The sequence below is a fragment of the Dermochelys coriacea genome, chromosome 3 (genome assembly GCF_009764565.3).
Source record: "Dermochelys coriacea isolate rDerCor1 chromosome 3, rDerCor1.pri.v4, whole genome shotgun sequence".
Classification (NCBI taxonomy): domain Eukaryota; kingdom Metazoa; phylum Chordata; order Testudines; family Dermochelyidae; genus Dermochelys; species Dermochelys coriacea.
Window position 1 is genome coordinate 60158239 of NC_050070.1, and position 26050 is coordinate 60184288.

The following is a 26050-nucleotide window of genomic DNA, read 5'->3' on the forward strand; positions in this document are numbered from 1 at the left end:
ACCAGAATCTTTTTAAATCCCACTCTTCCTGCTTAGTAGGATCTTTGTGAGTAGAAAAAGGGGAAGCGTTTAAAAGAGATTTTCAAGCCTATCTCTTGGTCTTCTGTCCACATCTTTGCCAAATGTCATAAAATAAGCTTGCTTTTGTAGTCTTGGCAGAGTGGTGTTGCAGGCAGTAGTCAAATGACTTTCACACTAAAATGATGATCTGCTTTAAATATATCTGTCCAACACCAAGTAATATTTAAGTTCCTACTTTATTGTTGAGAGTGTGTGTGTGTGTGTGTGTGTGTGTGTGTGTGTGTGTGTGGTGTCACTGATGTGGTCCAAATTGTCACTAAAGAAATTTTATTATTTTTCATAGAATATCAGGGTTGGAAGGGACCTCCGGAGGTCATCTAGTCCAACCCCCTGCTCAAAGCAAGACCAATCCCCAACTAAATCATCCCAGCCAGGGCTTTGTCAAGCCTGACCTTAAAAACCTCTAAGGAAGGAGGTTCCACCACCTCCCTAGATAATGCATTCCAGTGCTTCACCACCCTCCTAGTGAAAATGTTTTTCCTAATATCCAACCCAAACCTTCCCCCACTGCAACTTGAGACTATTACTCCTCGTTCTGTCATCTGCTACCACTGAGAACAGTCTAGATGCATCCTCTTTGGAACCTCCTTTCAGGTAGTTGAAAGCAGCTATCAAATCCCCCCTCATTCTTCTCTTCCACAGACTAAACAATCCCAGTTCCCTCAGCCTCTCCTCATAAGTCATGTGTTCCAGTCCCCTAATCATTTTTATTGCCCTCTGCTGGATGTTTTCCAATTTTTTCACATCCTTATTGTAGTGTGGGGCCCAAAACTGGATACAGTACTCCAGATGATGCCTCACCAATGTCGAGGTGAACGATCACGTCCCTCGATCTCCTGGCAGTGCCCCTACTTATACGTCCCAAAATGCCATTGGCCTTCTTGGCAACAAGGGCACACTGTTGACTCATATCCAGCTTCTTGTCCACTGTAACCCCTAGGTCCTTTTCTATAGAACTGCTGCCTAGCCATTCGGTCCCTAGTCTGTAGCAGTGCATGGGATTCTTCCATCCTAAGTGCAGGACTCTGCACTTGTCCTTGTTGAACCGCATCAGATCTCTTTTGGCCCAATCCTCCTAATTTGTCTAGGTCCCTCGGTATCCTATCCCTACCCTCCAGCCTATCTACCTCTCTTCCCAGTTTAGTGTCATCTGCAAACTTGCTGAGAGTGCAGTCCACGCCATTCTCCAGATCATTAATGAAGATATTGAACAAAACCAGCCCCAGAACCGACCCTTGGGGCACTCCACTTGATACCGGCTGCCAACTAGACATGGAGCCATTGATCACTACCCATTGAGCACAACAATCTAGCCAGCTTTCTATCCACCTTATAGTCCATTCATCCAGCCCATACTACTTTAACTTGCTGGTAAGAATACTGTGGGAGACTGTTAAAAGCTTTGCTAAAGTCAAGGAATAACACGTCCACTGCTTTCCCCTCATCCACAGAGCCAGTTATCTCATCATAGAAGGCAATTAGATTAGTCAGGCATGACTTGCCCTTGGTGAATCCATGTTGACTGTTCCTGATCACTTTCCTCTCCTCTAAGTGTTTCAGAATTGATTCCTTGAGGACCTGCTGCATGATTTTTCCAGGAACAGAGGTGAGGCTGACTGGTCTGTAGTTCCCCGGATCCTCCTCCTTCCCTTTTTTAAAGATGGGCACTACATTAGCCTTTTTCCAGTAGTTCGGGACCTCCCCCAATCGCCATGAGTTTTCAAAGATAATGGCCAATGGCTCTGCAATCACATCCACCAACTCCTTTCACGCTCTCGGATGCAGTGCATCTGACCCCGTGGAGTTGTGCTCTTCCAGCTTTTCTAAATAGTCCTGAACCACTATTACCTCCTCCCTATGCTGTGCTGCCCAGTGCAGCAGTCTGGGAGCTGACCTTGTTCGTGAAGACAGAGGCAAAAAAAGCATTGAGTAAATTAGCTTTTTCCACATCCTCTGTCACTAGGTTGCCTCCCTCATTCAGTAGGGGACCCACTCTTTCCTTGACTTTCTTCTTGTTGCTAACATACCTGAAGAAACCCTTCTTGTTACTCTTAATATCTCTTGCTAGCTGCAACTCCAAGTGTGATTTGGCCTTCCTGATTTCACTCGTGCATGCCCGAGTAATATTTTTATACTCTTCCCTGGTCATTTGTCCAATCTTCCACTTCTTATAAGCTTCTTTTTTGTGTTTAAGATCAGCAAGGATTTCACTGTGAAGCCAAGCTGGTCGCTGGTCATATTTACTATTCTTTCTACACATGGGGATGGTTTGTCCCTGTAACCTCAATAAGGATCCTTTAAAATACAGCCAGCAATCCTGGACTCCTTTCCCCCTCATATTATTCTCCTAGAGGATCCTGCCCATCAGTTTCCTGAGGGAGTCGAAGTCTGCTTTTCTGAAGTCCAGAGTCCATATTCTGCTGCTCTCCTTTCTTCCCTGTGTCAGGATCCTGAACTCGACCATCTCATGGTCACTGCCTCCCAGGTTCCCATCCACTTTTGCTTCCCCTACTAATTCTTCCTGGTTTGTGAGCAGCAGGTCAAGAAGAGCTCTGCCCCTAGTTGTTTCCTCCAGCACTTGCACCAGGAAATTGTCCCCCTAACTTTCCAAAAACATCCTGGATTGTCTATGCACCGCTGTATTGCTCTCCCAGCAGATATCGGGGTGATTGAAGTCTCACATGAGAATCAGGGCCTGCGATCTAGTAACTTCCATTAGTTGCCAGAAGAAAGCTTCGTCCACTCATCCCCCTGGTCCGGTGGTCTATTGCAGAATCCCACCATGACATCACCCTTGTTGCTCACACTTCTTTTAAACTTAATCCAGAGACTGTCAGATTTTTCTGCAGTTTCATACCAGAGCTCTGAGCAGTCATACTGCTCTCTTATATACAATGCAACTCCCTCACCTTTTCTGCCCTACCTGAACAGTTTATATCCATCCATGACAGTATTCCAGTCATGTGAGTTATCCTACCAAGTCTCTGTTGTTCCAATCACATCATAATTCCTTGACTGTGCCAGGACTTCCAGTTCTCCCTTCTTGTTTCCCAGGCTTCTTGCATTTGTATATAGGCACTTGAGATAATGCGCTTATAGTCCCTCTTTCTCAGTATAAGGCAGGAGCCCTCCCCTCTCGCACTCTCCTGCTCGTGCTTCCTTCCGGTATCCCATATCCCCACTTACCTCAGGGCTTTGCTCTCCTTCCCCAGTGAACCTAGTTTAAAGCCCTCCTCACTAGGTTAGCCAGCCTGCTTGCGAAGATGCTCTTCTCTCTCTTCATTAGGTGGAGCCTGTCTTTGCCCAGCACTCATCTTTCTTGGAACACCAACCCATGGTCAAAGAATCCAAAGCCTTCTCTCCAACACCACCTGCGTAGCCATTCATTGACTTCCACGATTGGACAGTCTCTACCCAGGCCTTTTCCTTCCACGGTGAGGATGGACAAGAATACCACTTGCACCTCAGACTCCTTCCTTTATCCTTCTTTCCAGAGCCAGATAGTCTGCAGTGATGCACTCAAGGTCATTCTTGGCAGTATCATTGGTGCCCATGTGGAGAAGCAGGAAGGGTAGCGATCCAAGGGCTTGATGAGTCTCGGAAGTCTCTCCGTCTCCTTAATCCTAGCTCCTGGCAAGCAGCAGACTTCTCGGTTTTCCAGGTCAGGGCGACAGATAGATGACTCAGTCCCCCTGAGGAGAGATTCCCCGACCACCACCACCCGTCTCCTTCTCTTGGGAGCGGTGGTCGTGGAACCCCCATCCCTAGGACAGTGCATCTTATGCCTTCCAGTCAGCGGAGTCGCCTTCTGTTCCCTTCCCTCAGATGTATCTTCTAGTCCACTCTCCGCATTAGTACCTGTGGAGAGAACATGAAAATGGTTGCTTACCTGTATCTGCATTGCTGGTACATGGACGCTCCCCTTCTTCTGGAGGTCATATGCTGCCAAATTTCTTCACCATCCTTCTGTCACCGATGCGCAGCCTGCTCTGAATCTTCAGGATGTTATGTCCATAGAAGCATATCCTGACGTCTGTCCAGGAAATCTTCAGTATTGTGTATTGTGGTAGTGCCTAGTGACCTAGACCAGGTCAGGGGTCCCATTATAGTAGGCAATTTATGATTGATTTATACATTTGTAGTCTCAATTGCAAAGAGTTTATAGTCTGAAGAACAAGGTGTCAAATCTGGTTGACATTAACATACGGCAGAGAAGAGAAGAATGTTATAATATAAATTACTTTTGTGTGCAGTGTATAATGTATAGTAAGTCGCTTCGTGTTAGCAATTATAGGAATCTCAACTGACCATCTCCCCAGCCATTATCAGATATTTTGTTAATGGTTATTGCATAGTATCAGTCTAAACAAAGAATTAGTACTGCTTTCTCCTCTTGTGGCAGGGTCCCCTCCCCCTCCCCCTCTTTTCCACCCCTGTCATTCAGGGGTCAACATGTTAAAATCTTTAGAGAGGATGGACAGAGCTGAGATAGGGAGAATGTAGGGTATTTTTATGATGGAAAGTGTAATGGTTGCCATCAACAGATTCTTTGATATGTAGACAATTCTAGACCTGGTTGAAGCTGCTGGGTCTGTTAACCAGATGCCAGGAGCTTTGTATGGCTTGCATTTTCACCAAAATCAATAGGATTCTGTCCATTAAGACCAGGAACATTCTCTGAAATTTTGGAGTTGTGTTGTTCAATAGTTACTGTGTTACATCCAAATGGAGAAATGTCAGCTATTTATGTCTAGGACTTCACTTTGCTCGGCCAATGAAATATAGCTATGAAGTGGAAAGCTATGTAATATAGCTCAAGTTCACTCCTTTAAAGAACTGTACCATTTTGGTATGGTCTCACACCCTTTTCTAGGAGCTACCAGGTAATCACAGTTCATGTGTGTCTTTATTCCCTCCTTCATTTTAAAACTCCCCTTCCTTAGAGTAGGGGTTGTCAACCTTTTTCTTTCCGAGGTCCCCTGAACATGATATAAAAACTCCACTGCCCACGTGTGCTGCATGTTTTTATAGCATATTCAGGGGACCTAGGAAAGAAAAAGGTTGAGAACCCCTACTCTAAGAAAGGGAAGTTTTAAAATGAAAGAGGGAATGAAGACACACATGAACTGTGATTACCTGGTAGATGCAACAACTGTTTTCTGCATATAAAATCCAGGGCCGTTGTTAGGAGGTAGCAAGCCGGGCAGTTGCCCAGAGCCACACTATGTGGGGTGCCCACAATGCTCAGTTGCTTATGCTTCAGCTCCAGCATTCATGGGACAGCATTGGGGTCCAGCCCCTGTGCAGAGGCGGCAAGGGGGCTCTGGCGGGTCAAATGCCATCTCTGCTTGATAGACCCCCTGAAACTTATTCACTGCCGCCAGCGGGCTGCAGATCCCCAGTTGAGAACCACTGCCTTAGGGGACATGGGCAGAGCACATTTCAGAGGTCTATGCTAAGCACATTTCATAGGTTCATTTTAAAATTTGCAATACTGCAGGCAGAGACAACTGTAATTACCCTGGGAATCTTTTTTTTCCATGGAATAAAGAATGGATTAGAATAAATTTTAGTGTGTCTTTGCACTAAGTTTAATGGCTTTCCTGCCTAGTGACAATAGAGACTTCTAATTTCAAAATCAAAATCACCACCTATGTTGTTTTGAATCTGAAACTTATTAAAAGTTCCTTTGGCTGCAGCAAACAAATGAACTGTCAATTCTCATTAAAACTAAAATGAAAAGTTGCAAAGGGCATCTTCATATAGGCTTTAATGAAATTTTTGTTTTTTTCCCTAGAGTCAGAAAGTGATTCCCGAGAGATTAATTTAAAAACTTCTGAACTTACCAAATGTGAGTGGTGTGGTGTCCGAAAGTTACCAGTAGTGTTTCTGCAAACAGTACCTGCTGCATGTCTTAGCCTGAGATCCCAACTGAAGATGAGTAGGGAGAAGGATAATGTCTGGTATGACTGTAAAGGAGTGAGTAAGTAAACCTAGTTTGTCTATTACTGTAACTTAAATTGTGTTTTTAATATCTGGGTCATCTTTTAAGTGCTTTAAAAAAGTGAGACTAATATCACTGGCTAGAGTGATATATGGTTTAGTCAGACACTGTCACCTTCCTGTGCATCTCTGACCAACTTAGAACAGCCCAGTAACATTCTATTTTCCCACTCACCCCACGTATATATTATTGTTAATATGTTGTCAGGTTAGTAAAATTAGTTCTTTATCAGAAATCCTGGTGAAACACAGGTGAGTAAATTTTTTTTTATGTGGGGTGTTAAATTGTCATGACAAGGTCATCTTGTAATTTTACTGTTACCCCCCCTTTCTACATCCGGACCTCTGCTTGAATAGAAACAGTAACAAATTATACCATGTTCTTATGGTAATCTCGTGATGTCATCAAATATTTACTGGGAAGTCGAGAGCTATTTTATTTTATATTAGATTTAAGCTGAATTTCATTTTAGAGTTCTTGACTTTAAAGCATAGCATATTAATCTGCTGTACTTTCCTATCTAGTATGTAGTCCATCACTCTTGCATAGATTGTGTGTGTGTCAGTACTGAATTTAAGTAACACACAAGTTATGCTTTGCTTGTGCTGTTAGACTGAAGGAAGATTGTCTTCAGCCATATAACAGAAATATCCAAAACACAGAATCTAGTAGTGATGGGGGACATCAACTACTCAGCATCTGTTGGAAAAGTAGTTGTGCAAAACACAAAATTTCCAGCAAGTTCTTGGAATGTATTGCGGGCAATTTTTTGTTTCAGAAAGTGGACATAGCAACCAGGGGGACAGACATTTTAGACTTGATTCTGACTATCAGGGAGGAATTGATAGCAAATTACCAAAGGTAATTTTGGTGAAAATCATCATGAAATGACAGCTCTTCAAGTAGTATCCTATGAGTCCCATTTCAGGTGTGCATGTGCCCTACACACTGTCGATTGGGGATTTTTGTTAGCATCATCTGTTCAGCCTGTGCATGCTTCATGCCTTGAACTGAGGCTATTTAGGGCTGCAAAAGTGGACCTCCCTCTGTTCCTTCACATCAGCCTTGGCCTGAGACAGAGCATTTAGTGTGTCCACCTTGAGCATGCCTTTGCTAAAAGGGTGTTTTCCACCCCCTCTCTCTCTTCTCCCCACCCTCCCCAGTTCCTAGTTAGTTTGCTAATTAGATTATCTTACTTTAGTAGGTGAGAGAGTTTTGTTCCTCTCCCTTCCCTCTGGGGAGGGTTGCCTAGCTTACCACGGTTCAAACACTGACAGCTGAGAAGTGGCCATCTCAGTTAGCCACTCCAAGTACATTTACTGCTGTGGAAAGTCAGACATCTCTCAAATGTAACTTCCGTCTGGCGTTTAAATCCAGGGCAAGGAAGAACTGGGAGATTAAATCAAGGATGCTAATGGTGGAAAGTTTCCTTCACCCTGCTTCAGAGCCACTGTTTATGGCTATCAAGCGATTCTTGGTACTGAGACCTAAGTTCCCTCTAAACTGCGCGACCGCGCAGCTGCCTATTAAGCTCTATGCAGGGGCTTAGGGCTGTGGTGGGGAGAGGAGCCCCTCCCCACTGGCCCCAGTGCAGATCTGCCCGGACTTGCCAGGGGGGAGGAGCCCATCCTTCAGCCCGGCCCCGGCCTGCTGGAGTTGCCCGGGAGAGGAGCCTCTCCCCTGGCCCATGCCTGCCGGAGCAGCCGGAAAGAGGGCTGGGGGGGGAGAGGGGCCTCTCTCCCCATCACAGTCCTGGGGCAGCCTGCACCCCAAGCCCTTAATCTCCAGCCCCATACCAGAGCCCACACCTGCAACCCTCTGCCCCAGCCCTGAGCCTCGTCCCTGGCCCCAGCCCTGAGCCCTCTTCCCGCATCCCCGCACCCCACCCTCTGCCCCAGCCTGAGCCCCCTCCCACACTCCGAACTCCTCGGCCCCTCCCCCACGACATTAATTTTATATGCTCTGGTGTGAAGGTGATATATCTCATATCACCTCCATATTGGTGCACATAACAAAATTCATTCTGTACATAGACAAAAAATTAGAGGGAACACTGCCCGAGACCCGCTCCATCTACCTGTGCTACCGCCCTATTCACCACCCTGTTTGGTAGGGGCTCCTCCAGTGGACAGTGTTGAAGATGATGATAGAGATATCCCTTCAGTCTCTTTCATCTCTGTGCAGGGCTCTGCTAAATGTCCATACAGAAACCCATTCTTGGAGGGAGTGAGGAATTTCAAGGAAGACATCACGGATGGTGAGAACAGCCTTGGAAGACATTTCTTCTGTATGCCCCCCCACCCACACACAAACACAGTGGCCATACTGGGAGCCCTATGAGGAATACCAACAATTTTCAAAGGCCCTGAGTCTCTTCCACTGGGATGAGAGGGGGATACATTCATTTCCACCCTAGCTCATTCATCAGGAGGAGACATTTGAGGAGCAGGAAGCCATAGCAAATAAGGAGGCTATCCCTCAAACTACCATATCCACTTTGTCTCCAGATTAGGCAGTTATGCCTCTACCACTGTCTATGGCTGATGATGTCCAGCGATTTCAGGACCTCATAAAAGGGGTGACAGAAATCACTGCAGAAGAGGTCAAGGAAATCACTGGAAGAGGTCAAGGAATCACAACGCAAGTTGCTGGACATTCTGCAGAATTGACCACTGACCAGAATTGCATTACCTGTCATTGAAGCACTTTTTGATCTGGTGAAGACTGTTTGGCATACCCCGGCTACAGTACTATCAACATGCAAACAGGCAGATAACAAATATTTCACCACCAATTACTCCAAATTTTTATTCTTACCCCTCCCCACTCCAAACTCTCCAGTGGTGGATGTTGTGAATGAATAGGGGAGACACCACTACACTAAGTCAAGTCTTTATGACAAAGACCAGAAGCTCCTTGCCTTTTTTTTTTTATGGAAGCCCTCACATCTGCATTCACATTCAATTTCAAATTTAAATTTTCAGGTGTTCATGGCAAAATATAACTACACAAACTACATGAAATTTATTGCTTTTATCGAGCACCTTCTACCTGAGCAAAGAGCAACATCAGACCATCATTGCAGAGACACAATCACTGGCCAGGATATCCCTTCAAGCCTTGGTAGATGTGGCATACACAGTGGCCTGTTCCCTCTTTGGTGGTAGTTGTCGTGTATCCTGGCTTCAACTGTCTAGCTTTCCCAGAGAGGTCCAAAGCACTGCAGAGGACCTCCCTTTGATGGTCTGAAGTTGTTTTCAGATGTTACAGATGAGTCCCTGCACACTTTGAAAGACTCCAGGACCATTTAGCAATCTCAGGGAATTTACACCCCCTACAAACAAAAGAAAATGTAGTGGGTCACAGACTGCCCAGAGATCCCATCCTATCCAATTATTTGAGTTCCAGATTCTGACTGAACCCCCTCTCATCCCCGTCCCCACCAGAATTCCTAGGAATTCTCCACCTCAATGCATGATTACTTGATGGTGTGTGGGGCCAGAGGCTACCTGTTCTACCCAGTACAACAGATGGTGTTAAACAGTAGGAATGAATATACCTGAAACACATATTTGCAAAAGCAGAAAAGATTTAGCCCGATTTGCAACTGAATCTGCTGCACTCTTGGTTATCTTGGTACCTGTTGAAACTGAAGAAAATAGGATTGCCAACCAGCTCGGTCAAGGTTCATTTGGCCACCTTAACAGCCTTTCATTTCCCAGTGGAAGGATTCAGTGTTTGCTCACCCAACAACCTTAAGGTTTGTCAAAGGTGTGGGGAACCTTTTCCCTCAAGTGAAAGATCCCACTCTGGCTTGGGATCTCAATTTAGTTCTCACACACCTCACACCACCTCCCTCTGGTGACCTGCTCCTTAACTAACCCGTTAGTGAAAAACACCTTCTTGGTAGCCATCACATCAGCCCAAAGAGTTGGAGAAGTTTGCGGCTTTAATGGTAGACAATCCTTTCACAGTATTCAAGGACAAGATTTCATAGAATTGTCGGACTGGAAGAAACCTCGAGAGGTCAACTTCAGTCCCCTGCACTCTTGGCAGGACGAAGCGTTATCTGGACCATCCCTGAAAAGTGTTTCTCTAACTTGCTCTTAAAAATATCCAGTGATGGAGATTCCACAGCCTTCCTAGGTAATTTATTCTAGTGCTTAACCACTCTGATAGTTAGGAAGTTTTTCCTAATGTCCAACCTAAACTGCCATTGCTGCAATGTAGCCTCCTCCTTGTAACAATCTTTTCTGTACTTGAAAACAGTTATTATTCCCCTCTGTCTTTTCTTCTCCATACTAAACAAACCCAGTTTTTTCAATCCTCCCTCATAGGTCATGTTTTCTAGACCTTTAATCACTTTTGTTGCATTTCTCTGGACCTTCTCCAATTTGTCTACATCTTCCTTGAAATGTGGCACCCAGAACTGGACACAATACTCCAGTTGAGACCTTATCAGTAGTAGAGCTTGCTTACAATACTGCTCATGCATCCCAGAGTGATGTTTCCTTTTTTTTTTTTTTTTTTTTTTTTTTTTTTTAACCAAAGTGTTACACTGTTGACTCATATTTAGCTTGTGATCCACTATGACCTGCCAGATCCCTTTCCACAGTACTCCCTTCTTAGGCAGTCATTTCCCATTTTGTATATGTGCAGCTGATTGTTCCTTCCTAAATGGAATACTTTGCATTTGTTCTTACTTAATTTCATTCTATTTAGTTCATACCATTTCTCCAGTTTGTCCAGATCATTTTGAATTTTAATCCTATCCTCCAAAGCACTTGGACCTCTCCCAGCTTGGTATCATCTGCAAACATTATAACTGTACTCTCTCTGTCATTATCTAAATCATTGATGAAGATATTGAACAGAACTGGTCCCTGTGGGACTCCACTCAATATGTTTTTCCAGATTGGCTGACTGTGAACCACTGGTAATTACTCTCTGGGAACAGTTTTCAACCAGTTATGCACCCACCTTATAGTAGCTACAACCTAGATGGATTTCCCTAATTTGTTTATGAGAAGGTCATGCAAGACAACATCAAAAGCCTTACTAAAGTCATGTTATACCACATCTACCGCTTTCCCCCTATCCACAAGGCTTGTTACCCTATCAAAAATAGCTATTAGGTTGGTTTGATGTGATTTGTTCTTGACAAATCCGTGCTGACTGTTACTCATCCCCTTATTATCTTCCAGGTGTTTGCAAATTGATTGCTTAATTATTTACTCCATTATCTTTCCAGGTACTGAAGGTAAGCTCACTGGTCCTTATGTCCACACTCTAAAATTCTACCTAAGGTGTCATCCGAGTTTTATCTTAATCATTTGCTGGTTTGGTTTTGTTCGTTTTTTTTCAACAGGAGGATTCCTTTCAGACCCTCAATGTTGGCCTTCTAACTAAATAGGACCAAACTATTTTGGAAGTCTCCTAAACTGTTTTGGTTCCATTGCAGACAGATCTAAATGATCCAGTGTCTTCACCCAAGGGCTATTAAGGTGGACCTCTGGGTGTATTATTATTGTATTATGATGCAGCTAGCATTCAAGCACCTCCTAGGGTGTTGCTACACACTACAAGGTTGCAACCAATATCTATGCCATTACTTAAAGCCATTCCAGTAACCTGAGACCTGCAGAGCTTCTCCATGGTCTTTATTATATGCCTTCTCCAAGCACTGTGTCTTGGTCCATGCTTTTAGATCTGATGCAGCAGTTGGCAGTGCAGTTCTGTCTTCAGTTCTGAACCCGATTCTGAAGCTCCTTGCTCACTGTGAGGATACTGTTCTAGAGTCACATGAAGTGGAGCACCAACAGAGAGACTACTGGAGGAAGAAAAGATTACTCACCCTGTGCAGTAATTGAGGTTCTTCAGGATGTGTTCCCTGTCCCCCCTTTAGCTCTGTGTCAGAGTTTGCTTTGTGGGGCTCCGTATAGTCTTGGTGTATGTGTGGGCTGAACAGAAACTGCTAACAAAAATCTCTGATTGAAGGTGTGTGAGGCGCATTTAAATCTGAAGCGGGGCACCTACAGGGACATACTTTTCAAAGAACCACAGTTGCTTTTCATTTCATGATTCTAAGGAAAGGAAGGAATGAGAAAAGAATAAGGACAATGGAATTAAAAAAAAAAAAGCAGATTTGAACAAACGGAGTACAGGTAGGTAAGTTCCCATGGGAAGAAAATCTAAGGGGAAAAATTGTTCAGGAGAGTTGGCAGTTTATCAAGGAAACAATATTTAAGACACAATTGTAGCCTATTCCAATGTAAAGGAAAGATAGGAAGAATAGTAAGAGGTCAATGTGGCTCCATCAGGAGTGCTTTAATGACCTGAAAATCAAAAAGGAATCCTACAAAATGTGGAAACATGGACAAATTGTGATGGATGCGTACAAAGGAATAGTCCATCCTATAGGGACAAAATCAGAAAGACTAAGGCACGTAGCAAGGGACATAAAAGGCAATAAGAAGAGGTTCTTTAAATTCAGTAAGAGCAAGGGAAAGATCAAGGAACATGTAGGTTGTCTACTTACAGGAGAAGAAGAGCTAATAACTGATGACATCAAGAAGGCTGAGGTGTTCAGTGCCTATTTTGCTTCGATCTTCACTAAAAAGGTTAATAGTGACCTATTCAACACATATTAACCACAAGGGAGAAGGCGAGTCAGCCAAAATAGAGAGGAACAGGCTAAAATAATATTTAGGCAAGTTAGATGTATTCAAGTCAGCAGGGTCTAAGGTGTTTAAGGAACTAGCTAAAGCATTCTCAGAACTGTTAGCAATTACCTTTGAGAACTCCATGGAGGATAAGTGAGGTCCCAGATTACTGGAGGAGGGTAGTATCTTTAAAAAGGGGAACAAATGACATTCTGATAAGCAAACTAGGGAAATGTAGTCTAGATTAAATTGTTACTAGGTGGGTGCACAACTGGTTGGAAGACTGTATTCCAAGAGTAGTTATCAATGATTCACTGTTGGACTGAGAGATCATATTTGATGGAATCCTGCAGGGGGTCGGTCTTGGGTCGGGTATTATTCAATATTTTCATTAATGATATGGATAATGGAGTGAAGAACATGCTTAAAATTTGTGGTTGACACCAAGCTGGGATGTTGCAAGCAGCTTGGAGGACAGGATTAGAATTCAAAACAATCTTGACAAATTGGAGAATAATTAAGAAAGGGATAGATAATAGGACAGAAAATATCATGTTACCTCTATATAAATCCATGGTATACCCACATCTTGAATACTGTGTCCGGGTGTGGGCGCCCCATCTCAATAAAGATATATTGGAATTGGAAAAGGTTCAGAAAAGGGCAACAAAAATGATTAGGGGGTATAGAACGACTTTCATATGAGGAGAGATTAATAAGACTGGGACTTTTCAACTTGGAAAAGAGATGGCTAAGGGGAGATATGATTGAGGTCTATAAAATCATGACTGGGTCACCAAATGAAATTAATAGGCAGCAGGTTTAAAACAAATAAAAGGAAGTATTTTTTTCACACCACGCACAATCAACCTGTGGAACTTCTTGCCAGAGGATGTTGTGAAGGGCAAGACCATAACAGGGTTCAGAAAAAAACCCAGATAAATTAATGGAGGATAGGTCCATCAATGGCTATTAACCGGGGTGGGTAGGAATGGTGTCCCTAGCCTTGGTTTGCCAGAAGCTGGGAATGAGCAACTGGGGAAGGGTCACTTGATGATTACCTGTTCTGTTCATTCCTTCTGGGATTGGCCACTGTTGGAAGACAGGATACTGGGCTAGATGGACCTTTGGTCTGACCCAGTAGGGCCATTCTTACGTTCTTTTTATACCGATATGAAATTTTACTGAAATTACAAGATGACAGGTATAATACGAAGAAAAGAAAGCGTAGGTGACTTGATAATTTCATTGGCTTTTTAAGTGAGGTCCAAGTTACAGAGAAGATACTGCTTTTTAAAGTATGTTAGGACCTCTGATTCTGTGTCTTTTTATAAATATTTGCATCAGGTGTGATTCTCCACTTTTCCAAATGATAATGGTAGTATTTTGCAATTCTTTGCACAGGTGTAAATGGCTAGACAAAATGCAAGACATGAGCGAATAAACTGATTATAATGTTCTGTTTTGTTTTAAATCCTCCAAAAAATACTTCATGTACATTTTTATGTGTATGTGCTTAATATGGCCAGCAAGCAATTATCACACTTTGTTTTCTTTAACAGTATTTCTTCTTCCCCCCAGTACACATCGTTTTATGCTATTCTTCGTATGAGATATTTTTAGAGTGAGAAATCTATGTATGTTTGTGTTTCAGATTATCTGTATTTAGGATAACTTTACCATGCTAAATAAACTTAGGCCAAATTTTTCAAATCTAGATGCATGTCTTTATGCATTTAATTTTTAACCTTGTAAATCAAATGTGCCTGATATTTCAGAATAGATAAGAACACACAATACTCATGGGATTTGTGGAGGTTCCGCACCTCTGAAAATCAGGCTTCACTTTGAGAATCCAAGTTGTAAAATTTTGATGATTACCGTTTTAATGCATTTGTTTTGACTTAAGGCTGTTTAACATCAATAACTTTCAAACAGGAAAATCAGATTTTTATGCATTTTTAAGTAAATTGTCAATTGTGTGTCTGTTCTTTACTTAGATCCAGAAGAACAGTACATTGTTCTGATTTTTGAGACTGGCCTTGATGCTCATGGAAATACAATATTTGAAAAAATTGTTGCTGAGATTGGTATCAGGAATAATATTTCTGATTTCTTTGTGAAAATTCCATTTGAAGAAGCCAATGGTAGGCTTGTGGCCTTTACAAAATCCTTGGAAGACAACTCCAAAGGAAACACTTCTTCTCATAAAGAAAACAAAATTAAAAATGTAAATATATTTTGTTCTGGACCAAAGCTTTGCTCTGAGTTGTGATGTAATTTTGATTTACAAATACTATGCTTAGACTGTGCTGTTTCACTAGGAGCAATTGTCTTTTAGTATATGTTATTTGTCTTTCTAGCTTTTAGTTCAAATATTTCATTTTTGCAGAAGTATAGCTAAATGTGTAACATTAGTACAATTCCAGAAGAGGAAAATTATTTTGCTTCACTGTAGTTAAATGTAATTAGTGTTTTCTTTTCACCGAATTTAACTTCCTAAGAGCTTGCAGAATTTTGAGCTATCACTTTAGTTTGTCTGCCAGTCAGACTGACATATAAGTGTCATAAATGAATTAAAACTATTTTTCTTCCCTTTGTTATGTTAAATGGTTCTTTTAGACCATGGTACTAATGATATTACCACCCTGTCAGTAAAATGCCTCTGCTTAGCCTTTCAAAGCATTTTTTTTTAAAAACAATGGAACGTGTTGTCTCCTTGGGGGAATTTATAAGGATTTAATCATTTAATTTTATAAACTTTGAGTGTACAGTTGGAATAAATATTATATTCATTTTCATAAGGTTGTCTCTGAATCCAAAATGCAGCTGCGAAATGCACCTCCATTTCAATTTTTTGATGATGATGATGATGATGAAATTGGAGAGCCACATACAGTCTTTATTGGTCCTATAGAAAAGTAAGATGTCTTTCTGTGTTTTTGCAATGCTTTACTACTTTCTGTGGAGTTTCATATTTATTATTTAATGTATTTTTCATTGCAGGTTGATAGTTTATCCACCTCCTCCTGCTAAAGGTGGTATTTCTGTGACCAATGAAGACCTCCATTGCCTAAATGAAGGAGAATTTTTAAATGATGTTATTATTGATTTTTATTTAAAGTAAGTTTTTTTTGTTATTTCAAGCTGGTTTTTAGCATCTCTTCACTATGGCTCTTGAAATGTGTTTACACCAAAGCTCTGTAGGTCAATTAACATGACTTGGTTTCAAGCCATTTACGTCTGCCAGATTTAAAAGTTGAATTGTTATTTTGTTAAAAGGTTTTTAATCTTATGGTTTATGTCCTGTTTGACACTTATTCAATTTGAAAACAAGGTTCTGCAAAGCTTCTCAATAACAGGAATAATAGTGATAACTAAGTAGGGAAGAAATATAACCTTAATTTGACCTTCTTCTCTTTAAGGTGAATAAAGATGTTCAGGTTTCAGAGTAGCAGCCGTGTTAGTCTGTATTCGCAAAAAGAAAAGGAGTACTTGTGGCACCTTAGAGACTTAACAAATTTATTTGAGCATAAGTTTTCGTAAGCTACAGCTCACTTCATCGGTTGCATCCGATGAAGTGAGCTGTAGCTCACGAAAGCTTATGCTCAAATAAATTTTAGTCTCTAAGGTGCCACAAGTACTCCTTTTCTTTAAACATGTTCAGAATTTTTGTATTTGCTAGACCTGAATTTAATTATTTTGATTTATAGAATTTGCTAATCAAAAGCCTTTTAGCAGTCCCTTAGAATACGATTTTTAAAAATGCCAGTTTTCAACCTATAGTATTAAATGACATAATCATGTGGTTGAGGTTTGGTGCCTAATATGTTGGAGGGGGGGGTGGGGGGGTGGGGGGGTGGGGGGGTGTGTGTGTGTGTGTGTGTGTGTGTGTGTGTGTATATAATTTCAATATATATATAAATTCAATATATTTATTAAAATATATTTTAGAAGAAAAGAGAAGACTGAGAGCCTCGGTTTTAGAATGTTAATTACTCTTTCTTTTGTAATAGAGCTTTGAGGTTGCCATTTTTTATTTGTACACTGAGTCAATAACCCATTAACTAATAAGTTTAAATCTTCTGCGTGGTTTGATAACAAAAGAAATTAAACAGAAACCCATAATAAAGGACCAACTCAAACCCACAAAAAGTAATGAAATTTCTTGAGCAAAAATGTTGCCTCAAATTGTGGGTAGCATAGCATTTGTTAGTTTCGCTCTAGTTAGTTAACTGAGCCATGACACTTTCGTAGCTCATTCCAATTTAATGAGGGGCATCTGAAACCTTTTGGGTGGGCGCTGCTGTCTGGTCAGTATGGCCACTATGTGGCAGACTTTGTCAGCTAGTCGAGTAACACAGAGCTTTACGTAAAAGAACTGCCGGCATTTAAAAAAAATATAAAAAGTAATAGGATATTTTTCTTAAAACAGGTATTTGGTCCTAGAAAAACTGAAAAAAGAAGATGCTGACAGAATTCATGTGTTCAGTTCGTTTTTCTATAAACGCCTTAATCAAAGAGAGAGAAGAAATCTTCATGAAACTGCAAATCTCTCGTAAGTGTGATGTATTAAGTGCTAAACACAATGAAGGCTGTTAGTATAGAGACATTACACAAAACCCGTAGAAACAATATATGGAATTGTATTTTAGCTGCTGATTCTAGCTAAAATCTTGGAAGTCTTATCCCAAGAATCATAAATGTAGAATATGCACTACAAATCTTTAGAAACCTTTTCCTCTAGTGCTAATATCATGAAAATATCCAGAAAGGTAGTCTTAAAAAAATAGTCCAGCAAAACAAAGATTACATGGTTATTGTATAAATGTATAAAATATTGTATAATATTAAATATTTATTCTCGGCTTTTGGTGTCTTACAGAGTACAGCAGAAGCGACATGGGCGAGTAAAAACATGGACACGGCATGTTGACATTTTTGAGAAGGATTTTATTTTTGTTCCCCTTAATGAAGCGTAAGAAAGAACTGCCTTTTATTAATTTTATACAGTAGAAGTTGTTTGGATTGCCAATTTTTAAATGAAAAGTATGCTTACAGTGATTGCACTTGAAGTTACAGAAGCCTTCACCATTTCATATGTTGAGTGTTTATCTCAAACTGGTAAAAACGTTCAAAAATGGAAGGACAGTGCGATTGTCATAACACATGAATTATTAGGAGAGGCTGAGGGAACTGGGATTGATTAGTCTGCGGAAGAGAAGAATGAGGGGGGATGTGATAGCTGCTTTCAACTACCTGAAAGGGGGTTCCAAAGAGGATGGATCTAGACTGTTCTCAGTGGTAGCAGATGACAGAACGAGGAGTAATGGTCTCAAGTTGCAGTGGGAGAGGTTTAGGTTGGATATTAGGAAAAACTTTTTCACTAGGAGGGTGGTGAAACACTGGAATGCGTTACCTAGGGAGGTGGTGGAACCTCCTTCCTTAGAGGTTTTTAAGGTCAGGCTTGACAAAGCCCTGGCTGGGATGATTTAGTTGGGGATTGGTCCCGCTTTGAGCAGGCGGTTGGACTAGATGACCTCCTGAGGTCCCTACCAACCCTGATATTCTATGATTAGGAGATTGAGCAAAAATGAAACAATTTTCCTGAGAGAGATCTTATTTTTCACCTAGCTTTATTTAAAACTTTCGCTTCTAATCTGATTTTAGTCAGTACTGTTGGGGTTTTTAACTTTTTACATTGAAAGCTTTTTTTTTTAACTGATGGATTATGAGAGGACCCCTCCTCCCGCCAAGGCATTCAAGTTGTCTGCTCTTGGCTCCAGTGGGGCCAAGCCCCCACAGCTGATACAGTTTATTATATATTATTTGTATTACCGTAGCACCTAGATGTTCTAGTCTTGTGCTGGGTCCTGAACAAACAAAAACAGTCCCTGGTCCCAGGAGTTTGCAATCTAAGTATAAGATAAGAGATAACAGACGGATACAGACAGACTGGGGAGTACAAGGCAACAGAGAGACAGCATTGGTCAATATAATAGGGAGTGAGGCTGCTGGTATGCAGAAACAAGTCATCAAGTTTTTTGTCGGCATCACAGTAAAGGAGAGTTTTAAGGAGAGATTTGAAGGTAAGTAATGCAGTAGTCTTGCAGATGTTTATGGGGACTGTCTCCCAAACATGTTCGGGTAACATGGGAGGAAGCATGAAAGTACGTTTGAAAATTTAACAGTTGGGCAAGAGAGACTACTCCTTATGGGCCAGTTAGAGGTGAATACTGATAGCTCGTGTGGGGATGGACTGTAAAGGGCCTTGAAAGTAAATACCAACAGCTTATATTAGATTGGATAGAAAGGGGGGGAACCAACGAGTGGATTCAAGAGGTGACATCAAAGTGACAGGTTAAGAAAATGTTCTTTGCAGCTGTATTCTGACTGAATGTGAGCAGGGTAAGATTGCATTTGTGAAAGCCAGAGAGAAAGATGTTGCAGTAATCAAGATATGAGATGATGAGTGTGGCTGAGAGTTTTAGCTGTTTGGATGAATAGAAAGGCTGTATCTTAGAGATTTATGCAGAAAGAATCACCAAGTTTTAGATATAGCCTGGATATAAGGATCTAAAGAGAGGTCCAAGTTGAAGATTACGGGCCTGAGGCCTTGTCAACATTACAGGGGAAATTAGATCTCAGTTACGCAATTTTGAGTTACATGAATAACGTAACTCAGATCGACGTAACTTTGATCCTACTTACCGAGGGGTCCATACTACACAATGTCCACGAGAGACGCTCTCCCGTTGACTCCCCCTACTCTTCTCGATCCGGTGGAGTATAGGAGTCGACGGGAGAGTGATCTGTGGTTGATTTAGCGGGTCTTCACTAGACCCGCTAAATCGACCACCGATGCTTCGATCGCTGCTCATCGATCCCTCTAAGTGTTGACAAGCCCTGAGTGACAATACAGATGGTGGTGGTGTCCATAGTGACTCAGAGAGGAGGTAGTGAGGAGGGATTTTGGGGGAAAGATTGAGGTCTGTTTTTGCAATGGTGGGCTTGAGCTGTCGGGTGGGCATCCATGAGATGGCAGAGAGACAGGCTAGGATTTAGTTTGTACAGAAGGAGACAGGTCTGGAGTAGATCTGTTGAATTGTCAGCAAGAGAAGATGGTTGAATTTTTGTTTGTGGATGAGATTTCCCAGAGATAAGGTATAGAGGAAGAAGAAAAGGGGACCAAGGACAGAGTTCTATGGAACCCCCACAGACAGTTGGAGAGCAGAGGAGAAGGTTCCTCCAAAGGACATGCTGAAGGAATGACTAGAGAAGTAGGAGGAGAAGCAGAGTGACAGAAGCCAAGGGAGGACAAGAATTCAAGAACATCGTCAACTGTGTAAAAGATGGCTGATCAAGTAGCATGAAGATGGAGTACTAGTTCAGAAGCTATCTGTGACATGGGAGAAGATGTGAGTTGTAGAAGGGGAAGGAAGAACGTTATATTTTCAGTTTTTTCTTGGAAGAAATTGCCAAGAATCTGCACGGAGAGGGAAGTGGAGGCAGTTGAAATTCTTGTCTTCATTACTTTTATTTAGGTGTAATTATTTTCCTTAATCTTTTTGAACCATCTCTTTCCCTGTGTAAGAAGGCAGACTGAGCGTAAGTCTATACAGCAAAGGAATACCCATGGCTGGCCCTTGCCAGCTGACTCGGGCTTGGGCCACGGGGCTGTTCCATTGTCATGTAGACTTCTGGGCTTGGGATGGTGCACGAGCCCTGTGAGCCTGAATCGACTAGGATGAGCCAGCCGCAGGTTTTTCTTTGCTGTGTAGACATACTCTTAGACATCTGCGGCTGGCCTGTGTCAGCTGCCTTGGGCTTAGGCTAAGGGGCTGTTTAACTATGGTGTAGATATTCAGACTCAGGCTGCAGTCCAAATTCTAGGACCCTCCCCCTTTGCAGGGTACAAGAGATGGGCTTGAGCCCAAATATCTACATTGCAGTTAAATAGCCCCGTGCGCCCAAGTCCTGCAAGCCCAAGTCAGTGGGCACAGGCCAACCATGGGTTTTTAATTGTAGTGTAGATATAACCTTGTTGATTTCCTAATGGTCATCAGGGAACATTAGTGTTAAGTGCTTCTCCAAGGACGAAAGCACATTACCTTCTGCTCCCCTAATTTCCATCAAAATGAGCAAAAATATCAAGGTCATTCCCAAACTCATTTCCCCTTTTAGAAACATGAGGTTACCATTAACTCTTCAGCCAACTTTTTAAGAAAATATAAACACTTATGAGAAACTACAACTGGAATAATATAAAGAATGAAAACTTTGACTAAGAATGATGACATATTTATCACAAGTGTTAGCTTTCTGAATGTTTGGAATACGAAGGGTGAGATTCTGATCTATGATCTTATCAAAGCTGCCCAAAATCTTGCTTGTATGCAAAAGGCCTATAAAGGAGTTTCTTAAGCCATTTTCGTCTTCCTTGGTCCGCTTGTTCAGTGGTTGGCCCTAAAGAGGCAATATGATGTCGTTGACTGAGCTCAGGACAAGGAATCTGAATTCTATTCCTTGCTCTGCCAATGGTTTGTTATGTAGCCTTAAGCAAGACTCTTAATCTCTCTCTCTTCCAGTGTTTTCATAGCTGCAAAGTGAGAATAATTCTTAATCCTGAAACATGCTGTTGAGCTAGAAATATGCTTATGAGTTTAGCTGATCATTAATTTGCACAGAACTTTGAAGATGTCAGGCATTAAAAGGCCTTGTCTATACTAGAGAAATTTGGACTGCTGGCATGCCTGTAACATACCCATGTGTCCACACAAACTTGCTCACATTGGTTCACAGACAGTCTCACACTTAGCTTGTACTTCCTCTGGTCAAGGCAAGTCACCGTGTTGGGCTCCTCTAATGTAATGCTAGCTGATTATGAAGCAAGTCTTGGAAGAAGCCATTGTACGAGTATATTCTGCCCTGCTGGCCCAAGGCAGATGTCTGGGAGACAAAATGGTTGTCGCAGCTGAAACTCTGTAATTTGGTACACCCTTGTCCCTGAAAAGCAAGGTATTGCTTGCTCTGAGAAACAGAGAAAGGAAAAAACAAAAACGTAGATGGTCCAATCCAGTATGGGCCAAGGTAACATCCACTCTGGGGCAGACATGAAAATGTCTTTCAATGAACTAGTCCCTGTCATTGGGACTTTTCCATCTGTGGAGAAGGAGGTACTATTGGACAGCATCTAGACACCCAGCATAAGGCTTGTAAGGATCCGAATGGAGGACAGCATTAGGATGGTTGAGTCCAAGACAAGAGATATTTTAAAGAGGTGCTGGAAACCATGCTGCGATCACAGGACCTATTAAGAATTTCTGGAGTTGCCAGTGAAGATTGTACAGGTGGAAGAGGACTCTGGAGATGAGGGGACTTCTGTATAAAGTATATGAACTTTTGTTTGTTTTTTATTTCTGCTGATCAGGGCTAGTTTTGCAAGCTCATGAATGGGGGAACAGACTTCTGGGTTCATAAGATCATTGCCATAATTATGAAACTGACAGATGCAGTCTCAAGTGAAAGCAAAGTCATTCCTACCATGCCCTCCAGCCTCTGCAAGTATCCTCTCTGCCGGCACAGCAGCAGCTCTTTATGCCTTCCCCATTCATCCAGCTTTGCTCCACTAGACTCCAGCAAGTAGACAGCTCTCTCTAACCTTCCACTTGAGGCTGCATGGGTCGTTTCAAGTAAGGCCAACGCAATGCAAGAAGTTGAGTGTTTGACCATCTTTTTTTATTTTTAAGACAGCTAGTTTAACCAAGAGAACAGAGTATCAATGAATAAATGTACATCATGGTAGAGGAATGAAGCTGCAGGAGCAAGAGGTACATGAAGAGTTCTTGAAAGAATACTTGCAGGTGCAAAGGCAGCAAGCAGTCTTATCCCAACAGTAGTCCCCTGCACTTGTTAAATATGTACCACCACCTCAGGACAATGTCATGGTACAGGAGAGTAGCAGCTTTTGTTGGGCTGCCACCTATACTTGTATGCTCCCTTCCATATGTTCTCATAGCTCTCCACTTGTGCAAGCAATCAAAACAAAGAGAGTGGGAATCCCCAGCACATGACTTTCTTGTCTCTGCAGTCTGGAAATATTTCATTGTTGCTTTTTGTATTTTCAGTGGCTTATTTTTGCCGTTGTAGGTTTAATAAATTTGATTTGTGCCTTTTATTTCTGTTAAGTTGACCTATCCATCATACTTCAATTTACCTTCTATACATCACCATTTCACTACTCCCTAGCCTCCCTTATACAGACTCCTACATTTTAAAAAACTGATGAAGAAAAGCATATTTACTATATAAGATGAAATTCACCATTAACAAAAGAAAAAAATATTTAATAGCTGCAAATACCAACTTTGTAAGTGTACTCTCTATGCCATTATCTAAATAATTGATGATGATGTTGAACAGAACCAGACCCAGAACTGATCCCTGTGGGACCCCACTCGTTATGCCCTTCCAATATGAACCACTGATAACTACTGTCTGGGAACGATTTTCCAACCAGTTATTTCTGTCTTTCAGGTTCCAACATGTTCATTCCCCTACATTCTCCCATGTATTGTCAAAATATGAGCCCAAAGCATCTCTGATCTGATTTCCATACCTATTTCAAACATGTAAGCCTCAGCTTCAGGTTGTGCTCCCCAGCTATGTTTGTTAAGTGCTGGATGCCTTATGGCCTTCTTACTGTATAGTCTGTTAAGCGCTTCCACCTGGCGTTCACGGATGTGCAGAATACAACAACAAGATATTAAAATACATATATTGCTAATTGTACTGTGATTGCATGTTAGACACTGCCATTTTGTGTTGAGTCTTCCAAGTGCACAAGGATGGCCTTGAAATGAAAGCACTGAACCGGGACTCGGGAGATCTGGGTCCCAGCTCAGCCACAGACTTTTTATATGACCTTAAGCAGCCATTTAATCTCTTTTGTCTCAATTTTCCATTTGTGAACATTATAATAGTTTCTTACCTTTATATCAGTGTTGCAGGGTAAAATTGTTTGAGATACATTCAGGCGTTCTGGTGATGGAGGTCATATACATGCTTATATAAACCATCCTGCACCTGCTGGATGTGTAGTTGAACCAACTTCTTTCTGCATTGGGGTATGTCTTTTTGACCCAGGTAAGGAGTGGGAATGGAGGGTCACTGAAAATCACAGTTGGGATAGAAATCCAGTTAATTTCACTGATGTAGGAAGGGAAGTGTGTCCTTCAGTGTGTTCCTGAAAAGTGCAAAGTTTTTAAAAATTCTTACATGATGCATATTGCCTGGCAAGTCTTTTGAACATCTAGGAACCAACTATGATGATCTAGTTAGATCCTCACCCAACCTTTTTCCTTTAATGCACTCCTGGTCTTGATGGAGTGGGCACAGAATGGACACTTTTTTTTTTTCTTCTGTAACTACAGCAATTCAGGTGAACCAGTTACTCAAATCTCTCAATGATCTCAGACATATTTGCTAATTGATAAATTGCAGTGTAGAGATCCATTGCAAAGCATGCCCTGTGAACTTGCCAAACCAAATTGATGCCTGGGGTAATCGCACTGATTTTTCTGTGGTCAGCAGAGCTTTTTCTGGTGGTCTGATGCCACACTTGTAAGGACTTGCTCCCCACAAAGGCATGTAAAAGTTTTTGGTCTCTTACGAAGGTCTGTAATCACTGCTGTTCATACCAGGTCTCAGACAACTCTGTATCATCATTCTGTGTCGGGGACCAAACTTACTGCTCTACTTGGTTAGCGCCATCTTGAGGAACAATTACTCCAAGGACCAGGAAACATCTGGAGAATCTTTCACAATCATATAGTATAAATTCCAATAATTGCTGATCATCTTTGACTTTACTTATATGTTGGCAGTACCGCTGACAAGACCTGTGCTAGGCAGCCTGAGATGATTCACTTTTGAGGAGTTTCAGCAAAAAAGAGCAAACTAGAACTATTTGCCCTGGCCTTTGTTTTGAGGATATGTCTTCTCAATTGCTTAGTTTCTGATGGAGCTGCTGGAGTTGGATCATCTGCTTCCAGAAAGCCTTTTTGAAGTCTCCCACAAGCCACTGTTTCCGGGAATTTTCCAGGAACTGTGGGATAAGTATACAGAAGACAGCTGAACTGCAATGGCTGAGTAGAGAACTGTGTGGACACAGGGCAGAATTAACCTCAGAACACGATGGACGGTTTAGACACAACTACTCCGATGCCATTTACACCAGTACAATTGTACTGGTTCAGTTGCCAGTGCTTCAACTCTCCAGTGTGGAGATGGCCTAGAAATCAAAATTTGAAACTGATGTTATTTGCATTCAGATGCTAGTAAACAATCAGTCTGTTTAGAGAGTTGGTGATAAAGTATACAGTTAACAACACACAACCCACACTTAATGAAAGCAATACTGGAATTTGGCATAGTATCTGCAACTAATAAGCTTATGGTTGTGCGTCTAGTAAGTGCTGGAAGGAATAAGAAATGGGTAAAATGCAAAAGGACGTAAGTGCGATTTTCTAAAACAAAATTAGGAGCCTAAGTGCCATTGACTTTCAATGATACTTAGGCTTTCTGAGTGCCCAAGTCACTTTTAAAAATTGCCCTTAAGTGCCCTGGGAGTCTAAGTGCTTTTGAAAATTTTACCCAAAGTCAGTTTTTTTCTTAGAGAAAGCCACTAGTTAAAACTCTTTAGCTATTGCTGCATCTGTATAAAGCACTGTTTGGCTTTGTTTTGTTTATGTTACAATAGCTCCAGGAGACCTCAATCAGATCAGTCGCCCCGCCCCCTAATCTCTAATTTGCTGTCACTCCACGTGTGATTATGTGGAGGTGCAGGCTCTCAGTGAAATGTGGAATGGCAAAGGGATGAAACATCTACTGTGGAAGAAACTGGGATTTCCCCCAGTGTTGTTTTTTGTGTTTTTGGTTTTTTGGTTTTTTTGGACACTGGTGTGGAAGAAGTGTAAACTCATGTGGCTTCACATACTCTGGTGGTGGCCGCAGCAGCATTGACCCCACTTCTCCCTCCTCTGTTTTTCCTCCACCAGAGGCTACATGGTATTGGAAGAGGTGTGTGGGATCATACTTATTATTGGAGGGTGTAGGGAGCTGGAGATGATGGGCTGGCCATGCCAGCAACAATCAAGACTGATTGACTGAACATGCAGGCTGGGCTGCAAGCACTGCATCTCCAGGGGGGGGAAATAAGATGCAGCTGTAAAACATCAGCTCTGCAGTTAACAAAACACACTGGAGGAGGAAACTTCTAGAGGAGGAAAAGGAGTCATGAACA

The 26050-nt window shown here is 41.8% G+C and overlaps 1 protein-coding gene across 16 annotated transcripts in view; it reads left to right on the forward strand.

The window, feature by feature from the left end:
• Positions 1-26050, forward strand: part of SENP6 (SUMO specific peptidase 6) — a 167414-nt gene that overhangs the window by 119858 nt on the left and 21506 nt on the right. For 15 of the 16 annotated variants that reach the window (XM_043510533.1, XM_038393819.1, XM_043510534.1 and 12 more), the window contains 6 exons: positions 5879-6064; positions 14748-14977; positions 15553-15668; positions 15754-15870; positions 17183-17305; positions 17633-17725. In XM_043510533.1, coding sequence (XP_043366468.1) covers positions 5879-6064; positions 14748-14977; positions 15553-15668; positions 15754-15870; positions 17183-17305; positions 17633-17725 — 865 coding nt within the window. Of the gene's footprint in view, positions 1-5878; positions 6065-14747; positions 14978-15552; positions 15669-15753; positions 15875-17182; positions 17306-17632; positions 17726-26050 lie in introns of those variants that run through there. The other variant, XM_043510539.1, reaches the window with a different exon arrangement.